At 36.4% G+C, this 22,402-nt stretch overlaps 1 protein-coding gene across 1 annotated transcript in view; it reads right to left on the bottom strand.

The window, feature by feature from the left end:
* The window catches only part of LOC145254506 (hemocyanin G-type, units Oda to Odg-like), a 43,578-nt gene that overhangs the window by 5,650 nt on the left and 15,526 nt on the right, over window positions 1-22,402 (bottom strand). The window contains exons 6-11 of the mRNA XM_080113032.1: window positions 20,507-21,745; window positions 15,273-16,517; window positions 12,061-13,305; window positions 7,678-8,693; window positions 6,537-6,774; window positions 3,691-4,352 (exon numbers count right to left, since the gene is read on the bottom strand). Coding sequence (XP_079969158.1) covers window positions 3,691-4,352; window positions 6,537-6,774; window positions 7,678-8,693; window positions 12,061-13,305; window positions 15,273-16,517; window positions 20,507-21,745 — 5,645 coding nt within the window. The remainder of the gene's footprint in view (window positions 1-3,690; window positions 4,353-6,536; window positions 6,775-7,677; window positions 8,694-12,060; window positions 13,306-15,272; window positions 16,518-20,506; window positions 21,746-22,402) is intronic.

Below are 22,402 nucleotides of genomic sequence, written 5' to 3'. Positions count from 1 at the left end.
TTTAGACAAGCCCGTTCCACAGCAGACATCCTAACTGTAATCTCTGAACGTACATACCATTCACTGGACAAAGCGGGGGAGGGCAAAGCGGTAGCTCTAGATATATCTAAGGCTTTTGACAGGGTATGGCATGAGGGTCTCCTCAGGAAAAGGATCATACGGTATCACTGGTAGAATACTTAATATGATCCTTCTTAGATAAGAGAAAAATCCAGGTTGTCCTCAACGGTCGTACATCTAAACAATATGATATAAATGCGGGAGTGCCCCAGGGTTCTATTCTTGGACCTCTATTGTTCTTGATATTCATAAATGACCTCCCCGACAAACTTGCTTCTGAGATGGGTATATATGCTGATGACACTAAACTCTATGGCAGGCACGACAGGAAGACGAATAAACACATTTCTAAAGAAATGGCAGAAACACTAGAGGAAGACCTCCAATCTGTCGTGGAAATGGGGACAAAAATTGTTGGTCACGTTCAATTCCGCCAAGACTAAACTAGTTTCATTTAATAATTACAATAAACCCTCTCTACCACCTATAGCAATGGCCAACGACTCTTTATCTGAGAGTACATCTTTCAAACTCCTTGGCCTAACGTTCACAGGAAACATGAGTTGGAACAATTACATTGAAGGCATTGCCAGGGCCGCTGCAAGAAAGGTACTCTCTCTACCGTGCTAGACAACTACTAACACCCGAAAGTATCCTGTACCTCTATAAGGCCACCATTCGCCCATGTATGGAGTATTGCTGTCACATTTTGGCTGGAGCATCTGCTACTAGTCTCTCGCTCCTTGACAAGGTTTAAAAGAGAGTCGCAAACCTGATAGGCTCTGAACTGGCATCTAAGCTTCAGCCTCTGTCCCATCGACGAAATGTTGCATCCCTCTGCCTGTTCTACAAGTATTTAAGTGGTGAATGCTCTGACGAACTGCAATCACTTGTGCCCCTACGACGTGAGCACCCTCGACAAACCCAACAGGCTGCTAAATCCCACCCCCACACTGTAGAGATCCCTAGATGTAAAAGATCTTTCTACTCCAATAGTTTCTTCCCCAGAACCGCTAGACTTTGGAATTCCATTCCAGGTCCCTTCTTCCCCAACAGTACTGACGTGCAGAAGTTCAAGTGTAACGTGAACCGACATCTTGCTGCCCAAATCCCTACATATTACCCCAGTAGTTGTTGCCCCTGATAGTAGCCCCCTATACCAAAGTGGCAATTTGTCTTGTTTGTAGTGAAAATGTAATAAAAAAATTATTTGCTAATAAATAACCATTTACCAAAGTCAAGCGCCACTCGTGGATAAGAGTTAATTAAACGGACAGACTTTCCCTTGAATGATGAATACTATTATGAGAAGATTGTGTTTATAAATTTTAATAATCTATTTGCTTCATTATGTTTTCGAGTTTATTTAAATATTAAATATTAACAAATCATCTAATTCAAATATTGGTTTGAATTTTTTAACAAAAGTTATTATTACGGTAATTTTGTGAAGCCTCAATTTTTATTTACGCTCGTCGAATAATTTAGAGTAAGGAAGAACACGTGTGCCGAATATGAAATGATTGTTAATCGTTACAGAATTCACATATTAAAAGAAATCGATTTGCATAATAAAATGCCAGTGTTCTGTTTTATTGGTGATGTCTATAATAGGATTTTTTGGTTGCCTCAATAGCTGCGTATTTAACAACCACGTACTGAAATTGGTCACTAAAATCATGGTCTTCAAAGCAGTAGTACTCTCCACTCTTCTTTATGCTTGTGAAACATTTTTTTTTTACAGAGGCGATGCAAAAAACCTGTAACGCTTCCAGCAATACAAGCTGAGGCAAATTTTGCACATCACCAGGGAGAGCCACACCACTAACTGGAAGTACTGGACAGGACTAAAATGACCAGCGTTAGGGGAACCACCATTCACCATCACCTCCGTTGGACAGCCCAAATCAGTAGAATGGATCCTTCCAGGCTGCCGAAAAAATACTTTATGGCGAGCTCGCCAATGAAACTCGACCACGAGGAGCATCTAAACAGTGTTATAAAGACCAGTTTAAGCTCACCCTGGCAATGACTAACATCGACCCTTCCTCACAGGAACAAGTTGCCGGGAACCAGACAAAATAGGGGAGCTTGCACACGCAAAGGGTCCATGTACTTTGAGGAGAAAAGAACATAATATGAAAAGACTAGGAAAAGAAGAAAGAGAGAGCGAGAAGAACAGCCCAATCTCCCACCTCACTCCCTTGCAAATAATGCCCGCGACTCTTCTATCATCGGTTGGGCCTTGCAAGCCATGTAGAGTATAGGCATCCTAGAAGATAGGGGGCAGATGATGGGCCCGGTACTCGGACACGAGTGGGCGCCGACGACGACGTCTATAATAAGAATAGTTATTTAATAATTGAAACATGATTCCAAAATGTGTTCTGCTCATTAAATTCATGAATTATATATGAGGTATAAGTTCCTAAATGAATAGCCTGTATATTATTCTAGCGTTCTAAATGAATATATACTATTTCCACTTCCTAAATGAATAGACTGTATAATATCTTAGTCCTATAAATGAATATATATTATTTTCGTTTCCTAAATAGACAGACTATATAATATTTAAGAACTCTAAATGAATATATATTATTTCCGCTTTATGAATGAATTAAGCATATAATATTTTTAGCATTTTTAATGAATATATATGTTTTTAAAGTTGATTCTCTAAATGTACAGACTAAAGAATAGTTTAGTTACTTCAACAAAAAGCAATGTATATCATTTTAGCTTTATAAATAAATATTTTTATAAATAAATATTTTTATAAATAAATATTTTTATAAATAAATATTTTTATAAATAAATATTTTTATAAATAATTATTTTATAAATAAATATTTTTATAAATAAATATTTTTATAAATAAATATTTTTATAAATAAATATTTTATAAATAAATATTTTTATAAATAAATATTTTTATAAATAAATATTTTTATAAATAAATATTTTTATAAATAAATATTTTTATGAATGAATATTTTTATAAATAAATATTTGTATAAATAAATATTTTTATAAATAAATATTTTTATAAATAAATGTTTTTATAAATAAATATTTTTATAAATAAATATTTTTATAAATAAATATTTGTATAAATAAATATTTTATTATTTTTACTGCTTTATATTTATGTTATTTTTAGCTTTTTTAAAATTTATAGACGATATATTAGTAAGTAAAACCAAACTCCTTACCATAGAAAAAAAAACGATCTGAGAATATTAAATAGGCCACCCTTCGTTTGAATATGGTATTATGGCGATTGAAGATTCTAGTTAGGTATAGCTTAGACAATTATAAGGTACAGTAAAAAGGATGACTCTGTTCCGTCTGCCTGCTTCCCTCCGGACTACAACTTGGATGTCTTCAAGTCCAATGTTAACAAATTCCTAATGAACCGCCCCATTAAGTAAACACTTCAGCAAATCTCCTCACTAACGTAATGTACTTGCAATAACCCTTATCCCTGAGTGGCTTCCGTGCCTTGATAAGTGGTGATCACTGTGTAAAAAAAAAAATAGACCACCCTTACCACACTTTTGAATGACCTTGTGCCTTATTTATTGTTGATGATTGTAAAACATTTTCGAAATAAATAAATTTTCTTACCATAGAGTGATGAATATAAAAGATGGGATCAAAAGAGGAGAAGACCAAACTAGACATGGCGTACTTCTGGTGTCCACCAAGGAGATAATGGATCGAGTTGTGGATCACTTCCATTTGGACTTCAAAGTCGCAGTAGTCCTCCTGTTCAAACATCAGCATCACCTGTTTGTAGAGACGTGACACTTTACCGCCTTCAGTAAAGGTAAACAACTCAGGTTGGACATCTCTCACCGTGTACGTGTGCTCCTCCTTGATGTAACCGCGGAGGAAAGGATTTTCAAACACGCGGTCAGTACAAGCATCGTAATAATCGGATTTACCTAGAAGCGAGGGCAACTGAGAAATCGGCAAGGTCCAGTCCCAATAAGGGACAGCAACATTAGCACCGTGGCGGCGCAAGGCCTCCTCAAAGTGCAACAAGTAGACTCGATGCCAGTGTGGGAAGGTTGGCATACCATGGAGGCAACAGGCGTATTCGGGGGCTTCGGGGCTCGGGCACAATTTCGTTCCATGGTAACTAGCAATGGTTTGGTAGCCGAAATTACTCTCATCCTCTTTAAGATGACGCAGGGCAGACATCAGATTCTGGACGTCTCTTTCTTCCAATGTTTCAATGTTCCTTCTTATTTTATTTAGAGGTACATCAACTTCAACCAGATCTTCTGTAAAAACAAATATGTAAAAGAAAAACATGGTTTTAACGTTTACCATCGTAAAAGGGAAACATCTTTGATTATTAGTTAATTTCTTAAGACTAGGTAAACAAAAATACGCTATTCGAATATAACAATTGATTTAAACCCTTACATTTTCAAGTCTACTTTTAATAAGATTACATTCTACGTCTATATAAATGAAACAGTGGATGTCTGCCTGTGTGTAAATATTTAACCGATAAACTTTTAAACTGCTTATCACATACCACTGAAATTAACAGGAAATAGTAATCATACATCAAGGATGCTTTATAACGAGTAAAATCTTTGTTTGGATGGATAAATAACGTGTACCGGAATATGTCGACAATGCAAAATGTTCATTTTAACTTGCCGGCATATTACTGTGAGTTTTACGCAAAATTTAAATCATAGCTACTAGTGGTTTAATGCTAAATCTTATCTACCTGTCGGGTTATTTCAACCGGCTAGAGCGCTAAATGTTTTGGTTTCGATTCTAGCTTAAGGCACCCTAGTCATTTTTTATAAAACTTTTGCAATCCTTGCTATATATATATATATATATATATATATATATATATATATATATATATGATTACTTCATTTAATAACAGAAAATAATATACGACGATATAATTTTATGCGCAAATTTTTCAGTATTTACTTCACTAGTGCTCAATACATAGGTAGGGCTAGCTAGTAAGTTTCATTCATGAGAATGAAACGCGGAATATTCTGTGTAGCTTAATTGCCATATATATATATATATATATATATATTCAATAGAGAATTGGCTTTGTAATAATAAATACGAAATTTTTATGAATTAAAATATACTTAAGCGTGTACAAGGCTTTTTATTGAATGACTAGCGAGACATTGCCGAGTTGATATTAAAACCCGGCAATGCCTCGCTAGTAATTCAATAAAAAGCCTGATATCCCAACCAAATATATATATCACGCCTCTTAAAATTGTTGCTTTAACCGGTTGCTGGTAGAATACACATATTCTACCGCGGTATTATATGTCTCGGCGAATGAGGCAGAGTTTCGTAGTCCAATTCTTTCAACTTCTGCAGGACCGAATTAACAACGTATAGTTGCGCATTGTCATGGAGGCATTTTGTGACTTTTCTGTTGACTAATACTGGGTGTTGTTGTAGAAGTTTCTGATTCATTTCATCCATTTGTTAACAGTGCCTCACCGTCGTAATGGTTTCGTCCGCATTCTGTAATGAATGAGACCGGTCGCAGGCCACAAAACAGTCAGCATGACCTTCTTTTTGGCTTCGGGAGTGTCGTGGAGCTTCATCGGTGTCTAACTACTGAGCTGAGCGTTGCCGGTTGTCGTAAAAAAAAAAAACACTTTTCATCTCAACTCGGTCGAGAAACGGGTCGTTTTTGTTGCGTAAAAGAAGGGAGGATGACACTTTATAACGGCGTTTCTTTTAGTGAGGAACCCATTTATCAGATTTTTGTCTTTCCAATCTCTCTCAAGTGGTAAGAAATCGTCGTATACTTCACATCTAATTAAGAAGCAAGTTTTCGAACAGTTATGCGTCGCTTGGTTTTGACTAAGGCTCTTAACTGTTTTAAACATCCGATGGCCGACCACTACGCTCATCATCTTCAAGACTCGTCGCCGCCACGCAATTTCTTAAACCACCAGTGTGCTGTGCGTTCAGTATGGTTCATGGGCCAAATGCTTCGTTGATATCGCGAACTGTTTCACCAGCTTTTCAGCCTAGCTTGAATTGAAATACGAAAATTGTGCGAATTTGCTTTTTTTTTCATCTACTATTCAAAAGACTGTTCTGAAAAAAAAACAATTGCAATTTTAACGATTAGAAAGAGCAAAAAACTCTTTAAAATGATATATAAAGTAAAGGTATTATAACAAAACGTATTTGAAAAGACATCATTTGAAATCAAAATAAAAAATCCACAAGACATTTCTTGTCAACATAATAGCACCTATATCTATAGTTTTAAGTCCTCCACCCTTTTATTAAACTATGTTCTAAATGACAAATATATACACCTGCAATGCGGCTATATAAGTTATAGGTATTACTTCCTTGCTAATAGGGTTGTTTAACCGGCTGGTAAATCACAAACACTACAACCGGCTAAACTTTTCCACAACAAATGGTAAGCAATTACTTACTTTCAGCCGGGATGCGAATGACAGTCGGTTCGTGAAGGATTCCTGGTAATTCTGTTCCGTTTTGAGCGACAAGTTTCGTTTTGATGACGAAATGTGAATCGAAATCGAGATGCATATCGTGAATAATTTTAGTGATCTCAATTTTGTAAAGCCGGTCAAAAGCCCAAGGCATTTCGGCGCTGCCACCAAGGACAGAAAAATGGCTTCCCTCGTGGCATTCTCCAGCGTCGTTGCAAATCTAGAAATGAAAGAAAAGGTTTTTTAAAAAAAATCACTAAACATTGAATATCATCTCACCGGAATCCTAATTTAAAAAAAAAATATTTTTACTGAAGACCGGATTTTCTACAACATCGCCGTTGTTCAACTGAGGTCGTTGAGTACTGGAGAAATAGGAAAATGACAAAGAAAAAAATGACAAAAGATATGGAAGTAGGTTTATCGAGCACCGAAAGGGCTTATCAATATACAATGGATTGGAATTTATTCTTAACATAAAGAGAAATAAGAGTAAGGTTTAAATTAGTGCGTGACGAGTGGCAATAGCAAAAGGTCTGAACAATGAACTAAGGCTCGAACAATAGGAACGACACTTGGTGGGGGGAGGGCTCAATTAGACGCTTAGTCAGTTGAGGCTTGGAATCCGAAGTGGACAGTTTGAATGCCTCTCAAGACTGACCATAATGTGACACTTTTGGGAATTACTTTACTGCTCGCCGTTTCCCTGATCGTACTATAAATTTAAATGTAATTTTTTTGCCTTAATTCTCATACAGGTTCCGATATCCGCAGCGTCACTCACCCTAGACCGATTGAACCGGTTTCCTCTAAAAGAGGAAGTTTCATGTGAATATCAAAGTCGCATGTATATCCCGGTTAGGGGGAAGAGGGCGACGTTAAATTATTTCAGGTTTTGTCGAGATCCTCCTGCATACAAAGCATGGTATTATTAAATGGTTATCCATCTTGTTCTAACAAGGCTCAAGTTGCTTAGCTTCTGTGATCTAACAAGAACGTGATTATGCCATATATTGTCTCGATAAATCTGCATCCTCTCACAGTATTCTTTTACGCTTCAGTGTCAATATGCATCGTTCCAGATAAACACAGATAAAATAAGATATGTATACGAAGTACTTACCTCAAATGTGGCGTATGCCGAGCTACCAAATCCTTCGAGTAAAAAGCCAACAAACATGCGGTCTTCTCGTTTCTTGTGTCGGATGTACGACTCCAGTTGTGGAATGGACATTCCGTTCATTTCCAACATGTCGTATTCGTAATGGAAGTTTTCTTTGTAGTTGAACACATCGGTAGGCTTGGAGTACTTGTGTGTCATTGGGTTCAGATTATACGGGGGTCCGAAAGAGAATGGCTTCAGAGGTTGGCTCATCAGTTCAAGAGCGCAGTTCGACTCGTAAGCAGGAAGGCCGCGGAATTTCTGTAGTTCCTGCCAGATGACCCAAAGACGATCAACATTAGCATGGTGCAGGTAGAAGGCCGGATCATAAGCAGCGAAATGGAGATGGTTCAACGAGTACAGTTCTTTGCCACCTAACCAAGAGTGGATAGCGTTGTGGACAATTTCGAATTGAATCTCGAAATCACAGTAGTCGGTTTGTTCGAGAGCCAGGATAACATTATCGAAAAGCCAAGTTTGTTTTCCCAAAGCAGGCTGTTCAAACAGGTGTGGGTTAACGTCTCGAGCGGTCATCGTTTCGGGGCTGATGAAGCTTATGTGACCGTGACTGAAAGGATTGTATGTCTCGGTTCCGGTGAAAGGATCATTGTATTTCTCAGAGGCCAACAAACTTGGAACTTCCTTCACTGGATATGTCCAATCCCAGTAAGGCACACCGACAATTGCGCCGTGTCTGTGTAGAGCTTGTTCAAATTGGACGACGTACAGCCTGTGCCATTGTGGGAACGTGGCCATGCCGTGAACGCAACAGGCATATCGTTTTTTAGCAGTGGGGTTCGGGCACAACGGAGGAAGGGCGTGGAAGGATGCGATTGCTTCGAATCCGTCACAAGACTTATCTTCCTGCATTCTCTTCAGAGCATGAACCAATGAATTGTCTTCCTTCATTGACAGCCGGTTGATATTCTTTCGGACTAGAATGGTGTGATCAAGGCTCATTCCTTGCAAGACACGTTCTGCAAAAAAAAAAAAAAAGAAAAAAAAGAAATCAACTTATGTCATAAATGCATTTTAGATGTTTTTTTTAATAGTCTATATTTTAAAGATTGGAAAAAATCATAACAGATCTTAAAGATTTAATGAAATAATTAACAGTTACAAAGTGCCTTAAATAAGTGTCCAGACTTTTTTGCACAGCCATTTAAAATTGTCATAGACTCTTGAAAATTTAGTATGTTATTGCTATACATCTTATGAAATGACTGACGAATTTTTATTATTTCAGGTTCAAATGAACAGCTACAGCAAGAATTGGAATACATCCTACTAAAGCCTGATTCTCGCAGCTGGTGAATTTCAAAAATGCAATCTGGGCGTGAAGACATTTTAGAAGAACTGTTCTACATTTTTCAACTTGGGAAAAATGCCGCAGAAACGTATGGAATGCGTTACTGCTTTTGAACAATCTTGCATGATTGGAGCATCAGTTTTTGAGTGGAATAAAACATTTCAGGAAGGCAGGGAGTTTGTAAGGGAGGATGAGAGGTGTTGATTGGCCAAATAAAAAATTTCATGGATAAGGACCGTCGTGTGTCAATAGAGCCAATAAGTGCACTGTTTGATGTCAGTGTGGGAACTGTACACACAATTATTTGCAAGAAACTGAAGATGTGTAAGATTTGCGCAAAGTTTGTCCCGAGAGTGTTCAGAGAAGAACAGTCCACAACTCCATCCATGTCACAAATTATTTGACCAAGATGTGCAACAAGACAATTCGTCACCCTCCCTATAGTCCAGACCTTGCTCCCTGTGATTTTTGGTTATTCCCTAAGTTCAAGGAAAACCTTAGAGGTTGTCGTTATGAGACAATTGAGGAGATGAAAGAGGCTGTGACGAGGGTCATCAACACGCTCATACAAGAGGACTTCCATGGGGCGTTTCAGGTTCTGTTGGAAGGGTACAACAAATGCATTGCAGCCGGAGAAGATTACTTCAAAGGGGTCTAGAGTTTTATGTGTACACTATCAATAAAAGTGCCCATACGAAAAAAGTCTGGAAACTTATTGAAGACACCTCGTACTAAAAGTTGCTTTCCAAAACATTTCAATACATGTAAGTACAAGAACAATACCCGTCCCAAGATAAGTAAAATTAATTTCCCGAATAATTTCTGCACCACTTTTATATTACTTTAGAAAGATTAAAATCATTATTCCAATTTTGATTAAAATGTTTTACATAGTTTTATATGCTAGAAAATTTCCTAACTTTAAAGCATAAGCTTAAGGAGTCTTAATGTAACGTTTAAATACGTAGATCCAACACGTTTTAAGCTCATTCGCAAAGGAACTTAAGGAAAGTCATAACTAGACGCTTTTTTTGTAACAACGATATTTATTTCCTCATTCTCTCGCAACGCGTGTTTCTCGTCACGACAACGACGTCACCCACTTCTTCAACGTGCTCGTCCTCTCTAACATGCCCTTTCTCTCTTTTTTGCTTATCCTAACGTCATTTCGCACACGGCTCGGTATTTGCATATAGCCGCCATATGCCCGTTTTTACATTAAGAATAAACTAAATCCAATTAAATTTTGCTCAATTGATGCCTATGAATTAAATTCAACCCTAATGTGAACTATTTAAATTTTCAAATGAGTAATTTGGTTTATAGTATGAATCTTTTTAAACCCTTTAAAATAATTCAAAGGGAGTGAAATTCGAGAAATATTTATTAATTCATATCTAACACGGTGTATGATATTTCTCGAACGGCTGCACTTCTTTTTCTCACTTTGCATGAAATTAAGCTAAACTAAAGATAACCCAGATTACGACCCCTTACGCCTAGCAACTGCATTTCAAAATTCATAATGATCGGTTAATAATCCAGTACATACGAATATATAAACATATACACCAAATATATATATATATATTAACCATTTACTTGAAAGGTACTCAGTTTATACCAATCGTAATGAATTTAAAAAAATTCTCATAAATAAAGTATTACATTTACAGAGTTAGACTCCAGGGTCGTTTTTTAACGTGGAGAAAAGGTAGAAAAATAAAAATTGTCTCAGTCGTGAAGGATTTCTCCTCCACCGAAAGAAAACAAGAAATGGAAGGGCAACATCTTAAGAACAGATACTACATTTTGATCTTGGCCAAAAAGGCCAGAGACACCTTTTGAAAAGTAATAAATGACCAACTGAGAAAACTTGATATTTGAAACTTGAAGAATTACTATACTACACTATATTTAATATACACATATATCTAATATTATATAAGAAGATATATAAAAGTAGTTAAAATTTGACTTGGGCTTACTATGATGAAATTGATTTAAATAATAGATATAAAAATAAAATATTAAATAAATACATAAGTTAATAAAATAATTAAATAATAAATAAACCATAAATCATGCATTGATATATAAACATTACTTTATAAACAAATTAATGAATCAATAAATGAATACAATAATTTATTAGGTAATATAAATTAATTAATGAACAACGTAGTAAATGCATATTTAATAAATTAACGAATGAATAGATAAATGTATCAATTAATAAAAATAATAAATGAATAAATTAATGACTAAATTAATGAACTAATTAATAAATGAATAAAGAATTGTTTAATAAATATATAATAAATTAAATGAATACATAAATAAACAAATACATAAATAAATAAATACGCTAATCAATCTATATATCTATAAAAGTGGGAATATGTATGTGAGGACACTTCTCAACCTATATAAACGAATATTTGATCTATAGACTTGAAATTTGGTATATAGGGTATTCAGACATATGGAAAATTTTTAATAAATTTTCATCCAGGAAAGGGGTTGCTAAGGGGGTCAAAATTGAAAAATTTGTACATGAATGTCATCGGATTTTTATCTGTTTGTCAATTGTTTCACCACTTCAAATGAGCAGTCTTGAAACATAACAGCTTCCTTATATTAAGAATAATTAAGTTTTAAAACACTTTTTTAAGAACGTGTCAAGTTAGTCTAAGGGTTATCTTACTTGACTTACTGTTTTTAGGCTTTGGTTTCGATCTCAGTGCGAGTATTTTTTCCTTAAAAGAAGTGAACTGTTTAGAAAAAAACATAATCATCGCATGCACATATCTCAGTTTTTTCCGTTTTTTTTACTTCATTTTTAAAAGAAATTTTGCGTTATGTTAAATACCTACGGTATTTCTATTTATAATAAATAGGAATTCTGCATTAATTTAAATATAATATTGATGCATATTTTAAGACCGGGAAACGCCGGGAAACCTGCTAGTACATAAATAAAACACTGAATAAGACATAGAAATTTTGCCAATGCTGCTATAAAATAAATTTACCTTCTTTTGGTACAAAAATGATGGTTGGTTCTGGGAAGACAGAGGAATCGATGTGACTTCCATTAACGGCGATCACCTCTGTTTTAATCTTGAATTTGCTCTTCAGATCAACGCCAAGCTTTTTAAGTTCTTCTGTAATCTCGTAACGATAAAGACTATCGAAATGCCATGGCATCTCCGAGACGCCGCCAAGGATAGAGAAAACACCGGCATAATGGTCGCAGTTCTTGCCTTCGGCGCCAGCTGGAATACAGATGTAGATTCGAACATCAGCCGATGCCTTTATACCGTGCAAAGAAAAGCCGACGAAAACGCGGTCATGAGCTTTGTTATTGGTCAACACATTCTCCAGCTGAGGAATATTCAATCCGCTGAAACTGAGTGTGTCGTATTTGTAATGTAGGACATTTTGATAATCAAACACATCGTTGGGTTTGCTGTTTATCAGTGTCAGCCTGTCGTGGTTAGCGGTGGTGTTGCTGAACGGTCGCATTGGTCTGTTCATGTACTGCTTAGCACACGCAGCTGTGTTATAATCTAGATTCCTGTACCGCTGCAGCTCTTGCCATATGGCCCACAAACGATCAACGTTGCTGTGATGAAGGAAGAACACAGGATCGTAGGCTGCGTAGTCCAACGACGACATAGAATATACACCTTCACCTCCAAGCCACGAATGGATGGTGTTGTGAAGAACCTCATAATGAACTTCAAACTCGCAGAAATCCGTCTGTTCCAGGGCATATAATGCGTGATCATAAAGATACCTATTGCCAAAAAGCTCTGGGCGAGGGTGTCGGTCCGTCTGCGTGTGTTGGAACGATATTTTCCCATGGAGGAACGGGTTCGTTTCGATTTTATCTGTTTTGTGATTGTAGAATGTTAGATCGCTAACCAATGCCGGAAGTGTATCGAACGGTTCGATCCAGTCCCAGTAAGGTACTGCATTGCAAGAACCTCGGGCTAAAAGCTCATTTTCGACAAGGGATACATATAGACGATGCCAATGTGGGAAGGTGGGCATGCCGTGGAGACAGCAGGTGTAAACCATTGAACCATCGTTGGTCGGACACTGAGCCGGAAGTCCGTGGAAGGCAGCCATCTGTTCGTATGTGCCATCCTCGCTCATTCGCTTAAAAGCTTCAGCGAAACATGTCATCTCTTTCTTGGTTAAGCTCTTTAAGTCTTTCCGGATTCGGTCTGCAGTTGTTATGATTCCATTCCATGATTGCTCATCGTGTACCTCTGAAAAAAAATCAGTGAGAATTAGTAAGAACTTTCATGTCTAAAATATTAAAAAACAAGAAGAACATATCTGAAACATAACACATTATCTCTATCTATCTATCTATCTATCTATCTATCTATCTATCAACTTCTACCGTTATATCAAAGTTCCCCTTGCTGTTATTTCAGATCATTTAAAACCATAGCAGCACGTTTTAGTTTCTCTCAATCAACGCCAGAGGTTTTGTAGAAATATCAGATATTTTGTAATTCATATGCAAAACTAGGAAAACAAATGGCTATGACTGAAATACTTTAGGCTGCAAAAAAGTGCCAGAATTATTCTATGGGTGATGGATGATTCCCTTAAGGTTCTATCTTAAGGGAAAAAGTAACTACACTCCACAATACAGGTCATTATTTTTCCAACGGGCCTTCATTTGTTTAGTTCTGATGAATAGTCGCTGAGATTTGGAACTTATAAAATTGCCAAAAAGGTGGCATATATATATATATATGTATATATATATGCGTGTGTACGTGTATATATATATATATATATATATATATATATATATATATATATATATAAATATATATATATATATATATATATATAAATCAAAGATGGAGTAAATACAACAAAACAATGATTCGGATCTTTTCTTCGGATTTAAGTAATTATGAACATTTTTTTTCTTTTTAAGTTAATAAATTCTTATTTTCTGATGAGTCCGGTCGGAAAATATTTAAAAATGGAAATGGTATGATTGTTTCTGCGCCACGAAACAGATGCTGTCAATAATTGAACATTTTAACATGCTAAAAGAAATAAACAGTAATATGAACAACATCTTGGAATTTGGAATATAGCATTTCTGTCATTATTGTGCTGTTTACCATACATTGAGCATTATGAAAAAAAGGATTTGTATGAATGAAAGGTGAAATATAATTAAATAAGCATATTTTCCTCTATAAACACACACGCACACACACACACACATACACACACACACATATATATTGTCCACTGTAAAAGCTCGATTATTGTAAATATTTTACAACAGAGTATATATATATATATATATATATATATATATATATAGTAATTTATAATATATATATGGCGATTAAGCTACACTGAATATTCGGCGTTTCATCCACTCTAGGACTCCTCAGGCTTATACACGAATTCTGTGGTTGCTTATCGTTTTTATATGCTCCTCTCCTATTGAGATTTTAGTTAGCCAATCAGCTTTCTAGTATCCACCGCGTCCCTTCCTATCAGCCAATGGACATGCATTTTATCGGAAAAAGGATCTGTTTTAAAACTAGGTTAGTGTTTTTTTATTGTTAGTTTATATATAAATATATATATGTGTACATACATATATGCACATATATATATACATATATATATATATACATACATATATGTGTGATCGTTTATGTATATTCATGTTTATTTTCTATTGTTTTTGTTAGTTTTAAAACTATTTTGTACCGCTATCCTAGAGTAAATTTTATTTTGTGAACACAGTTATTTGCTATTTCTCTTCTACAGTTTAATAGACGTTGGGGTTCTTTGAAGTAGAGGATAGCAAATTTTTCATGAAGGCATGATCTACATGCAAACAATAATATTTCACGTATATACACATATAACATTATAATGTAATATAATATATTACATATATTTTTTCAGTATTTGCATTGCCATTCAAAACGCTACTAAAGCTTAGTAGAAAAGTATGGAAATAGATTTATGAAAATTAAGCTATATAAACATCCGGGTTTCATTCCAACTAAAATCGTCAGGCTTAAATATTTATTTACTTTAATATATCTGCGCACTTAGTCCGAAGACGCGCCTTCGTACGTTAATTGCCACACAAACTCACACACATTAGATATATATATATATATATTGTTTGTTATTTTGCGAGGCTTAAAACATAAATAACAAAGGAAGAAAGGTTTACCTTGACCAGGAACGAAGATAATAGTTGGATCAGGAAATACTTTCTGGTTTATGGTGGATCCATTAACGGCTTTTACGACGGTTTTAATATGGAATTCGCTGTCATGATCCAGACCGAGTAATTTTAATTCGTCAGTGATTTCGTAACGGAAGAGTCGATCGAATGACCAGGGCATCTCAGATGTTCCTCCCAAAACCGAGAATATTCCCGCATAGCCACAGTTGTCTTGCCCGATTCTTGTCGTGACGCAAATGTAGATACGTACGTCCGCAGAAGCCTGGATGCCATGCAGGAGGAAACCAACGAAGACACGATCGTGGGCTTTCCTGATTTCAAGAAGGGCTTCTAATTCCGGAATTGAAAGTCCATCGAAAGAGAGAGTGTCGTATTTGTAATGCAGGACGTTCTGATAATCGAAGACTTCGCTCGGCTTGCTGTATGTGTAGGTCAACCAATCTTGGTTAGCAGTGCTGTTGCTAAACGGCCGCATTGGTTGGTTCATCAGGGGCAGAGCACAGTTGGCTTCATTGAATGACAACTTCCGGTAACGCTGAAGCTCTTGCCAAATTGCCCACAAACGATCCACGTTGCTATGGTGAAGGAAGAAAACGGGATCGTAGGCAGCGTAGTCGAGGGAAGACATGGAGTGGGGATCGCGACCGCCAAGCCAAGAATGGATTGTGTTGTGGAGTACTTCGAATTGAACCTCAAACTCGCAAAAATCGGTCTGTTCAAATGCTGATAGCACATGATCGTGAAGATAATTGTTATCAAACAATTCCGGTTGAATGTCTCGGTCAGTTATGGCGTGCTCGAAGGTGATATCTCCCTTAAAGAAGGGATTACGTTCGATCTTCAGACTACGGGAATTATAGTAAGATACATCGCTGAGTAGTTTCGGCAAGGAGTGGAAGGGTTTGGTCCAATCCCAGTAGGGTACGGCAACTCCGGAACCACGGGTTAATAATTCGTCTTCAACCAAGGCAACGTAGAGACGATGCCAGTGAGGGAAAGTCGGCATGCCGTGCAAGCAGCAAGTGAATACTTTGCTGCCATCTTCGTTTGGACATTGAGCGGGAAGGCCGTGGAAAGACGCGACTTGCTCGAATTTTCCATCATCTTTCATTTGTTGTAATGCTGCTTTCAAGGACTGGACTTCGCCTTTGTTTAAGTTGAGAAGGTTCTTTCGAATTCGGCTGGCGCTGCTAATTGGATCTGTCCACAGTTTGCCCTCGTCGAATTGACCTAAAGTAAAAATAAAATAAAATACATCAGCAATTTTAACGGCAAAATATTTTGTAAATAACAATTCTATAGTTAGACACGCATCCTGGCGCGCCTTTTTAAAAAGTTTTGTCGATTATATTTAAAGTTTTATTTATAAGGAATTTTAATATTTTAAACTCTACATGGTCACGATTCATAAAAAATTTATGTGCCCATTGGGATAAGTCTTAAATGTGGACTTAAAATTAAGGTTAGAGTTTTTAAGTTATTTTGAAAAGTCCAAATTAATTATATAATACCGAAAAAAATAGGGCAACACTTTATTGTTTGTCGATTTAGATAGTAGATCCAGTCGTTCAATCGATACAGTGCCGGACCCATACGACTGTTCTAGCTCGAGTTATGCTACATTTAGCCACACTGATGAGCCTTGAAAATCGAAAAAGCTGATAATGAATTAATCTCTCTCTGTCTCTCTCTCTCTCTCATATATATATATATATATATATATATATATATATATATATATATATATAATTAGGCACACAGCTTGTCTCAATTTTGTAGTAGAATATTTAACCAAGGATTTTAGATTTATTTGATCTGAATATTCTCACACCAGGTCTAAAGATTTACGGCATTAACTCATTTTCATTGATTAGATTCTATTATGTGACTTCATATTCATTTACGGACATCACTTTAAATATCCTTTTTCTTACATTTTTATATGCTTTCTCGAACATTACTTTTCTTTCGAGCACTATAGTTTTCATTCTTTTGCGCTAATCAGCAGTGTTATAGCATATATATAGTTTTATTTTTATTCTAAAGACACTAGTTAGATATTTTAAACTCCATGGAATAAAGAAATAACTGTTTATAGTATGTATTCCTTGTTGTTGAATAATCAACTTTGTAAATGTTAATTTGCATAATTTGATTTTATTCATTTTATATATATATATATATATATATATATATATATATATATATATATATATATATGGTTGCATTCCGCGACGTAAGTTGCTTGTGTGTTACCGTAACATATACGAGCCTGGACTGTTTGCAACATTGAATGTGACGAGCCGTTTGATTTACAAATCCCGAAATGAATACACTCGCTACGTCTAGCCACACTGATAAGTCGTGAAAGACGAAACGGGTAACTTTCCAAGATTATATACATGGCTATCCATAGACGTCTCATATCTAAGACTAAAAGAAAAATCCAATACAATTTAAGCCCAATCAAATTATGAATTTATTTTAACCCAGTGCGGATTCTCACTAAACGAGACGTCTTGTCTGATGAGGCTTGAATTAGATTGAAAACTGGATATTTTTCTTTTACCCTTATTTTTTTTTTTTTTTTACACAGTGATCACCACTTATCAAGGCCCGGAAGCCACTCAGGGATAAGAGTTATTGCAAGTACATTACGTTAGTGTGGAGATTTAATGAAGTGTTTAATTAAGGGGGCGGTTCATTAGGAATTTGTTAATATTGGACTTGAAGACATCCAAGTTGTAGTCAGGTGGGAAGCAGGCAGACGGAACAGAGTTCCACAGGCGTGCAGTTCTAAGAAAGAAGCTTTGTTCATGGAATCCGCGTTTTGATTTAGGCACAGATATAGAGTGGGGGAAATTTTTCATAGTGGATTCAGCTAGACGGGTGTTTTTCGTGAAAGATTGGCGAGGGAGGACCAGAGATTGGAGTTCAGACGAGCACCTGCCATGGAAATAACGATAAAACAAGGATAGGCTCGCAACGTCTCTTCTGTGGGAGAGAGGTTGCAGGGTAGAGAAAAGGGCATCCCCCACAAAGCCACGAAGTCTATTTTGTACTCTGTCAAGGCAGGATAGGCTGTTTTTGGCCGCTCCTGCCCAGATATGGCAACATTATTCCATCCTTGGACGTACTTAGCTTTTATATAGATAGAGAATTGCATCAGTAGTGAGATATCTTCTGGAGCGGCAGAAGGATCCCACCATCTTTCCAGCGACCTTGGCAACAGACTTGATGTACGTGTTCCATTTCAGATCATGAGTAAAGGTCAAACCAAGAAGCTTGTCAAAACACGGGGCCTCACCCAGACGAGAGCCATCCATCACAATTGATGCCAGCTGGGGATCAGAGCGTTGATGATGTAAGGATAGGAGTTTGGTTTTGGATGCATTAAAGGTAACTAGCCACGTCTTTCCCCACTGAACCACGCGCTCGAGATCAGAGGAGAGAGAATCAGAGAGAACTTTGTCATTTACAGCCTTTGATGTGTTGCCGTAGATGGTCGTGTCATCAGCATAGATGTCAACGAATGATTTAAGTATGTTTAGGGAGGTCATTGATGTAGATCAGGAAGAGAGTTGGGCCCAGGATTGACCCCTGAGGGACTCCAGCATTTATATTGCAGGCCTCCGATTTTTGTCCATCTACCACTACTCTTATGAGCCTATCGGAGAGAAATGATTTAATGATTGAGAAAACATTTCCAGTTATACCGTAGCTGGAAATCTTGTGAAGTAGACCCTTATGCCATACCTTGTCGAAGGCCTTTGATATGTCAAGAGCAATTGCCCTAGAAAGGAAGCCTTTGTCAAGAGATTCACTAATCCTGTGGAATATAACCGTCAGCACATCTGCGGTAGATCTTGCAGAGCGGAAACCATATTGTGTGTCACTAAGAAGGTTATTCCTGCTGAGGTGGTTGACTATTTCTCTATTTAATATGGATTCCAGCAACTTACTCATAACACACAGGAGACTTATTGGTCTGTACTGAGAGGGAGATGACTTATCACCTGAATTCTTAAATACAGGGCAAACTGATGAGATCTTCCAGGGAGTCGGAAAGCACTTCTCCTTAAGGCAGCGCTTAAATAGTTTCGTAAGTATGGGAGCAAGTTCTGGCTGAAGCTTTTTAAACACTATAATTGGGATGCCATCAGGGCCAGTTGCTTTACTGGAATCTAGGTTATTTATTAGCTTGGCGACCTCATGCACGGATATTTGTATGTTACCTAGCTTGTTCTGTATTGTAGGTGGAAATACAGGGAGTTGATGGCCTTCGTCGCATAGAGAAGAATTAGCTGCAAAGTTATGTGCAAATAGTTTGGCCTTGTCTGACACTGACGAGATGACCTCTGGTTCATTGATAATAGTTCGGATAGAACGCACACTTCTGTTCAGGATCGTATATGTATGCTTTGCTCTGCATTGAGCACTTACTAGAGATTTCTTACAGGAATTACCTGATTTTTTTTTACACACACACAAACACACACACACGCATACATACATTATATATATATATATATATATATATATATAGTCATCCACAATGTGTGCCATAGAATCGGTTACGTCATCATTTTGTGCATATTTGATGAGGCCGCTTTTACGCATTGTTTATTAATGGACAAAATAAATATTACTTCAGGATAATGCATTGAATGAAATAGGAGGAGAAGATCTAATACATTTTTTTTTAATCCTGATTATATATATATATATATATATATATATATATATATATATGTGTGTGTGTGTGTGTGTGTGTACATATATATATGTGTGTGTATGTACATATATATATGTGTGTATGTACATATATATATATATAAATATATATATATATATGTGTATGTACATATATATATATATATATATATAGTCATCCACATACAGTAATGTTTCGCTGTATCACAGCTTATCAGTGCGGCTAGACAGACAACTACCGCGAGCCAAGATCGAAACCCGACCGCGCAAACGACAGTCAAAGCTTATCCCCATTACACTATTCGGCTGTTGCTGTGCGGGTAGTGAATTAACGATGTTTTGACATCAAATCAAAATCAAAGTTAATTAACAAAACAATCTCTATCTTTTACATGGAAGACAGCTTATAAATATATATTAATTTTTAAAATATATATTATTTTATAGTCATTTTAAAGTCATATGTACACACACACACACTATGGAATATTCGGTTTAATACTTACCAAGACCTGGTTGAAACACAACTGTCGGGTTGAGTTTGACGTTCTCGACATGTTCACCCTTCATATCCTTAACCTCATATTCAATATGATATTTGTCGGTGTAATGTAGCTTCATTTCGTCCATCACATGAGTGATGTCCGATTTGTATGATCGATCGAACTTCCATGGCATTTCGTTTTCACTTCCCAGCACGTAGAACTCGCCAGCTTTCATTTTATTATCACTTGCATCGTCTTTAATAAAGTACTCAACGAGAAGAGATTTCTTTAGACCTTCCAGCATAAACGTGACAAACACTCGGTTCTTCGCCTTTCGTCGGTTGATTTCTCGTGACAGTTGTGGAATAGACAGGCCGTTCAGTTCTAACGTGTCGTATTCGTAGTGGAAAACCTTCTTGTAGTCAAACACGTCGAAAGGAACAGAATGTTCACGTGTCTGTTGGTAAGGGTTGATCTCACTCGACAAACTGAACGGAGACATTGGTCGGCGTAACATTTCAATGGCGCAGTTGGCCGAATTGTACGACTTGCCACGGAACTTCTGCAGCGCTTGCCATGTAGCCCAGATCCTGTCGACGTTTGAATGATGCAGCATAAAGATTGGGTCAAAAGCAGAGTACTCAAGGGATGACATAGAGTACATCTCGGTTCCACCAACCAAGGCATGAATGTGGTTATGGGCGATTTCGAACTGAACTTCAAAATCACAGAAATTTTCCTGTTCCAATGCATAAAATATCTCATCAGCAAGGTGGGTATAATGTCTGAATTTGGGTTGTTCAAAGAGAGTTGCTGATGGGTCTCGACTTGTTTTAGCACCGGCCTCATCAATGGCACCACTGAAGAATGGGTTTGGATGTACCTCGCCCTTCTCGTCTGTGTATTGCTCTTCTGTTACAAGTGCTGGAAGATCGGTGATGGGTCGGGTCCAGTCCCAATAAGGAATACCTCCATTATAACCTTTATCTCTGAGTCCATTTTCAAAGTTTAGAGTAAGTAATCTGTGCCAATGGGGGAAGGTGGCCATTCCATGTTGACAACAGGCATATTTCACTTCAGCTTCAGGACTCGGACACCATTTCGTAGAACCATGGAAAGCGGCTACTTGTTGGTAACCAGTGACAGTTTTATCGGCCGCAAAAGCAGCCAATGCTGCTCGAAGGTCAGTCATTTCGTGATGGGTCATACTGGCAATGTCTTTCCTCGAGCGGTGCATCTCGTCCAATTTCACACTTTCCACTGCAAATAAAAATAAAAACACATTTCATATTATTTTTCAATAATATCAATAAATGTTTAAAAACAATTTAAAATATGAAATATTTTTTCTTCATTCTCTATTTATATTTTAATAAAAACAGAAACAATCAAGAACTGTTTTCTTTTTATTTTCAAATCGACATTATCTTCTAATATAAACACCTGTAAGAAATTATGTCTGTCTGTTCATATTTTTTATCACGAGACAAAAACTGACATTTATTTTAACTCATTTTACAAACGTATTCCTTTTTCAAATGTTTTAATTTATACATCAGCATTACTTGTTAAATATATGCGACTGAGCACCGTATATCAATTTGATATTCCCTAGAAACTACATTTCTCAGCGGAAGCTGCATGTTTGTCTCGGTCGGTAAACGAATTAGGTATTTCATAAATTTATAGTCAGTTTAGTTTTACATATTGAAACTAATGTAAACCAATTCGTAAATCAAAACCATGGACCCTGACTTTAGAACCAATCAGTACCTCCCTATTTTATAGTATACACATGATAAAAATTACTTGGGATTTTTTTTTTATTTTTTATATTAAAGTTTGATCACATTTGTAAATTTTATTAAGAGCTTAATTTGATAATAAACAAGTTCAGGAAAATAAACCCAGCATGCT

This window comes from Euprymna scolopes, chromosome 30, assembly GCF_053919585.1.
Source record: "Euprymna scolopes isolate OS-2025 chromosome 30, ASM5391958v1, whole genome shotgun sequence".
NCBI lineage: Eukaryota > Metazoa > Mollusca > Cephalopoda > Sepiida > Sepiolidae > Euprymna > Euprymna scolopes.
Note: the sequence above shows the minus strand (reverse complement) of the source record. Positions and strands in the feature narration are given on the sequence as shown.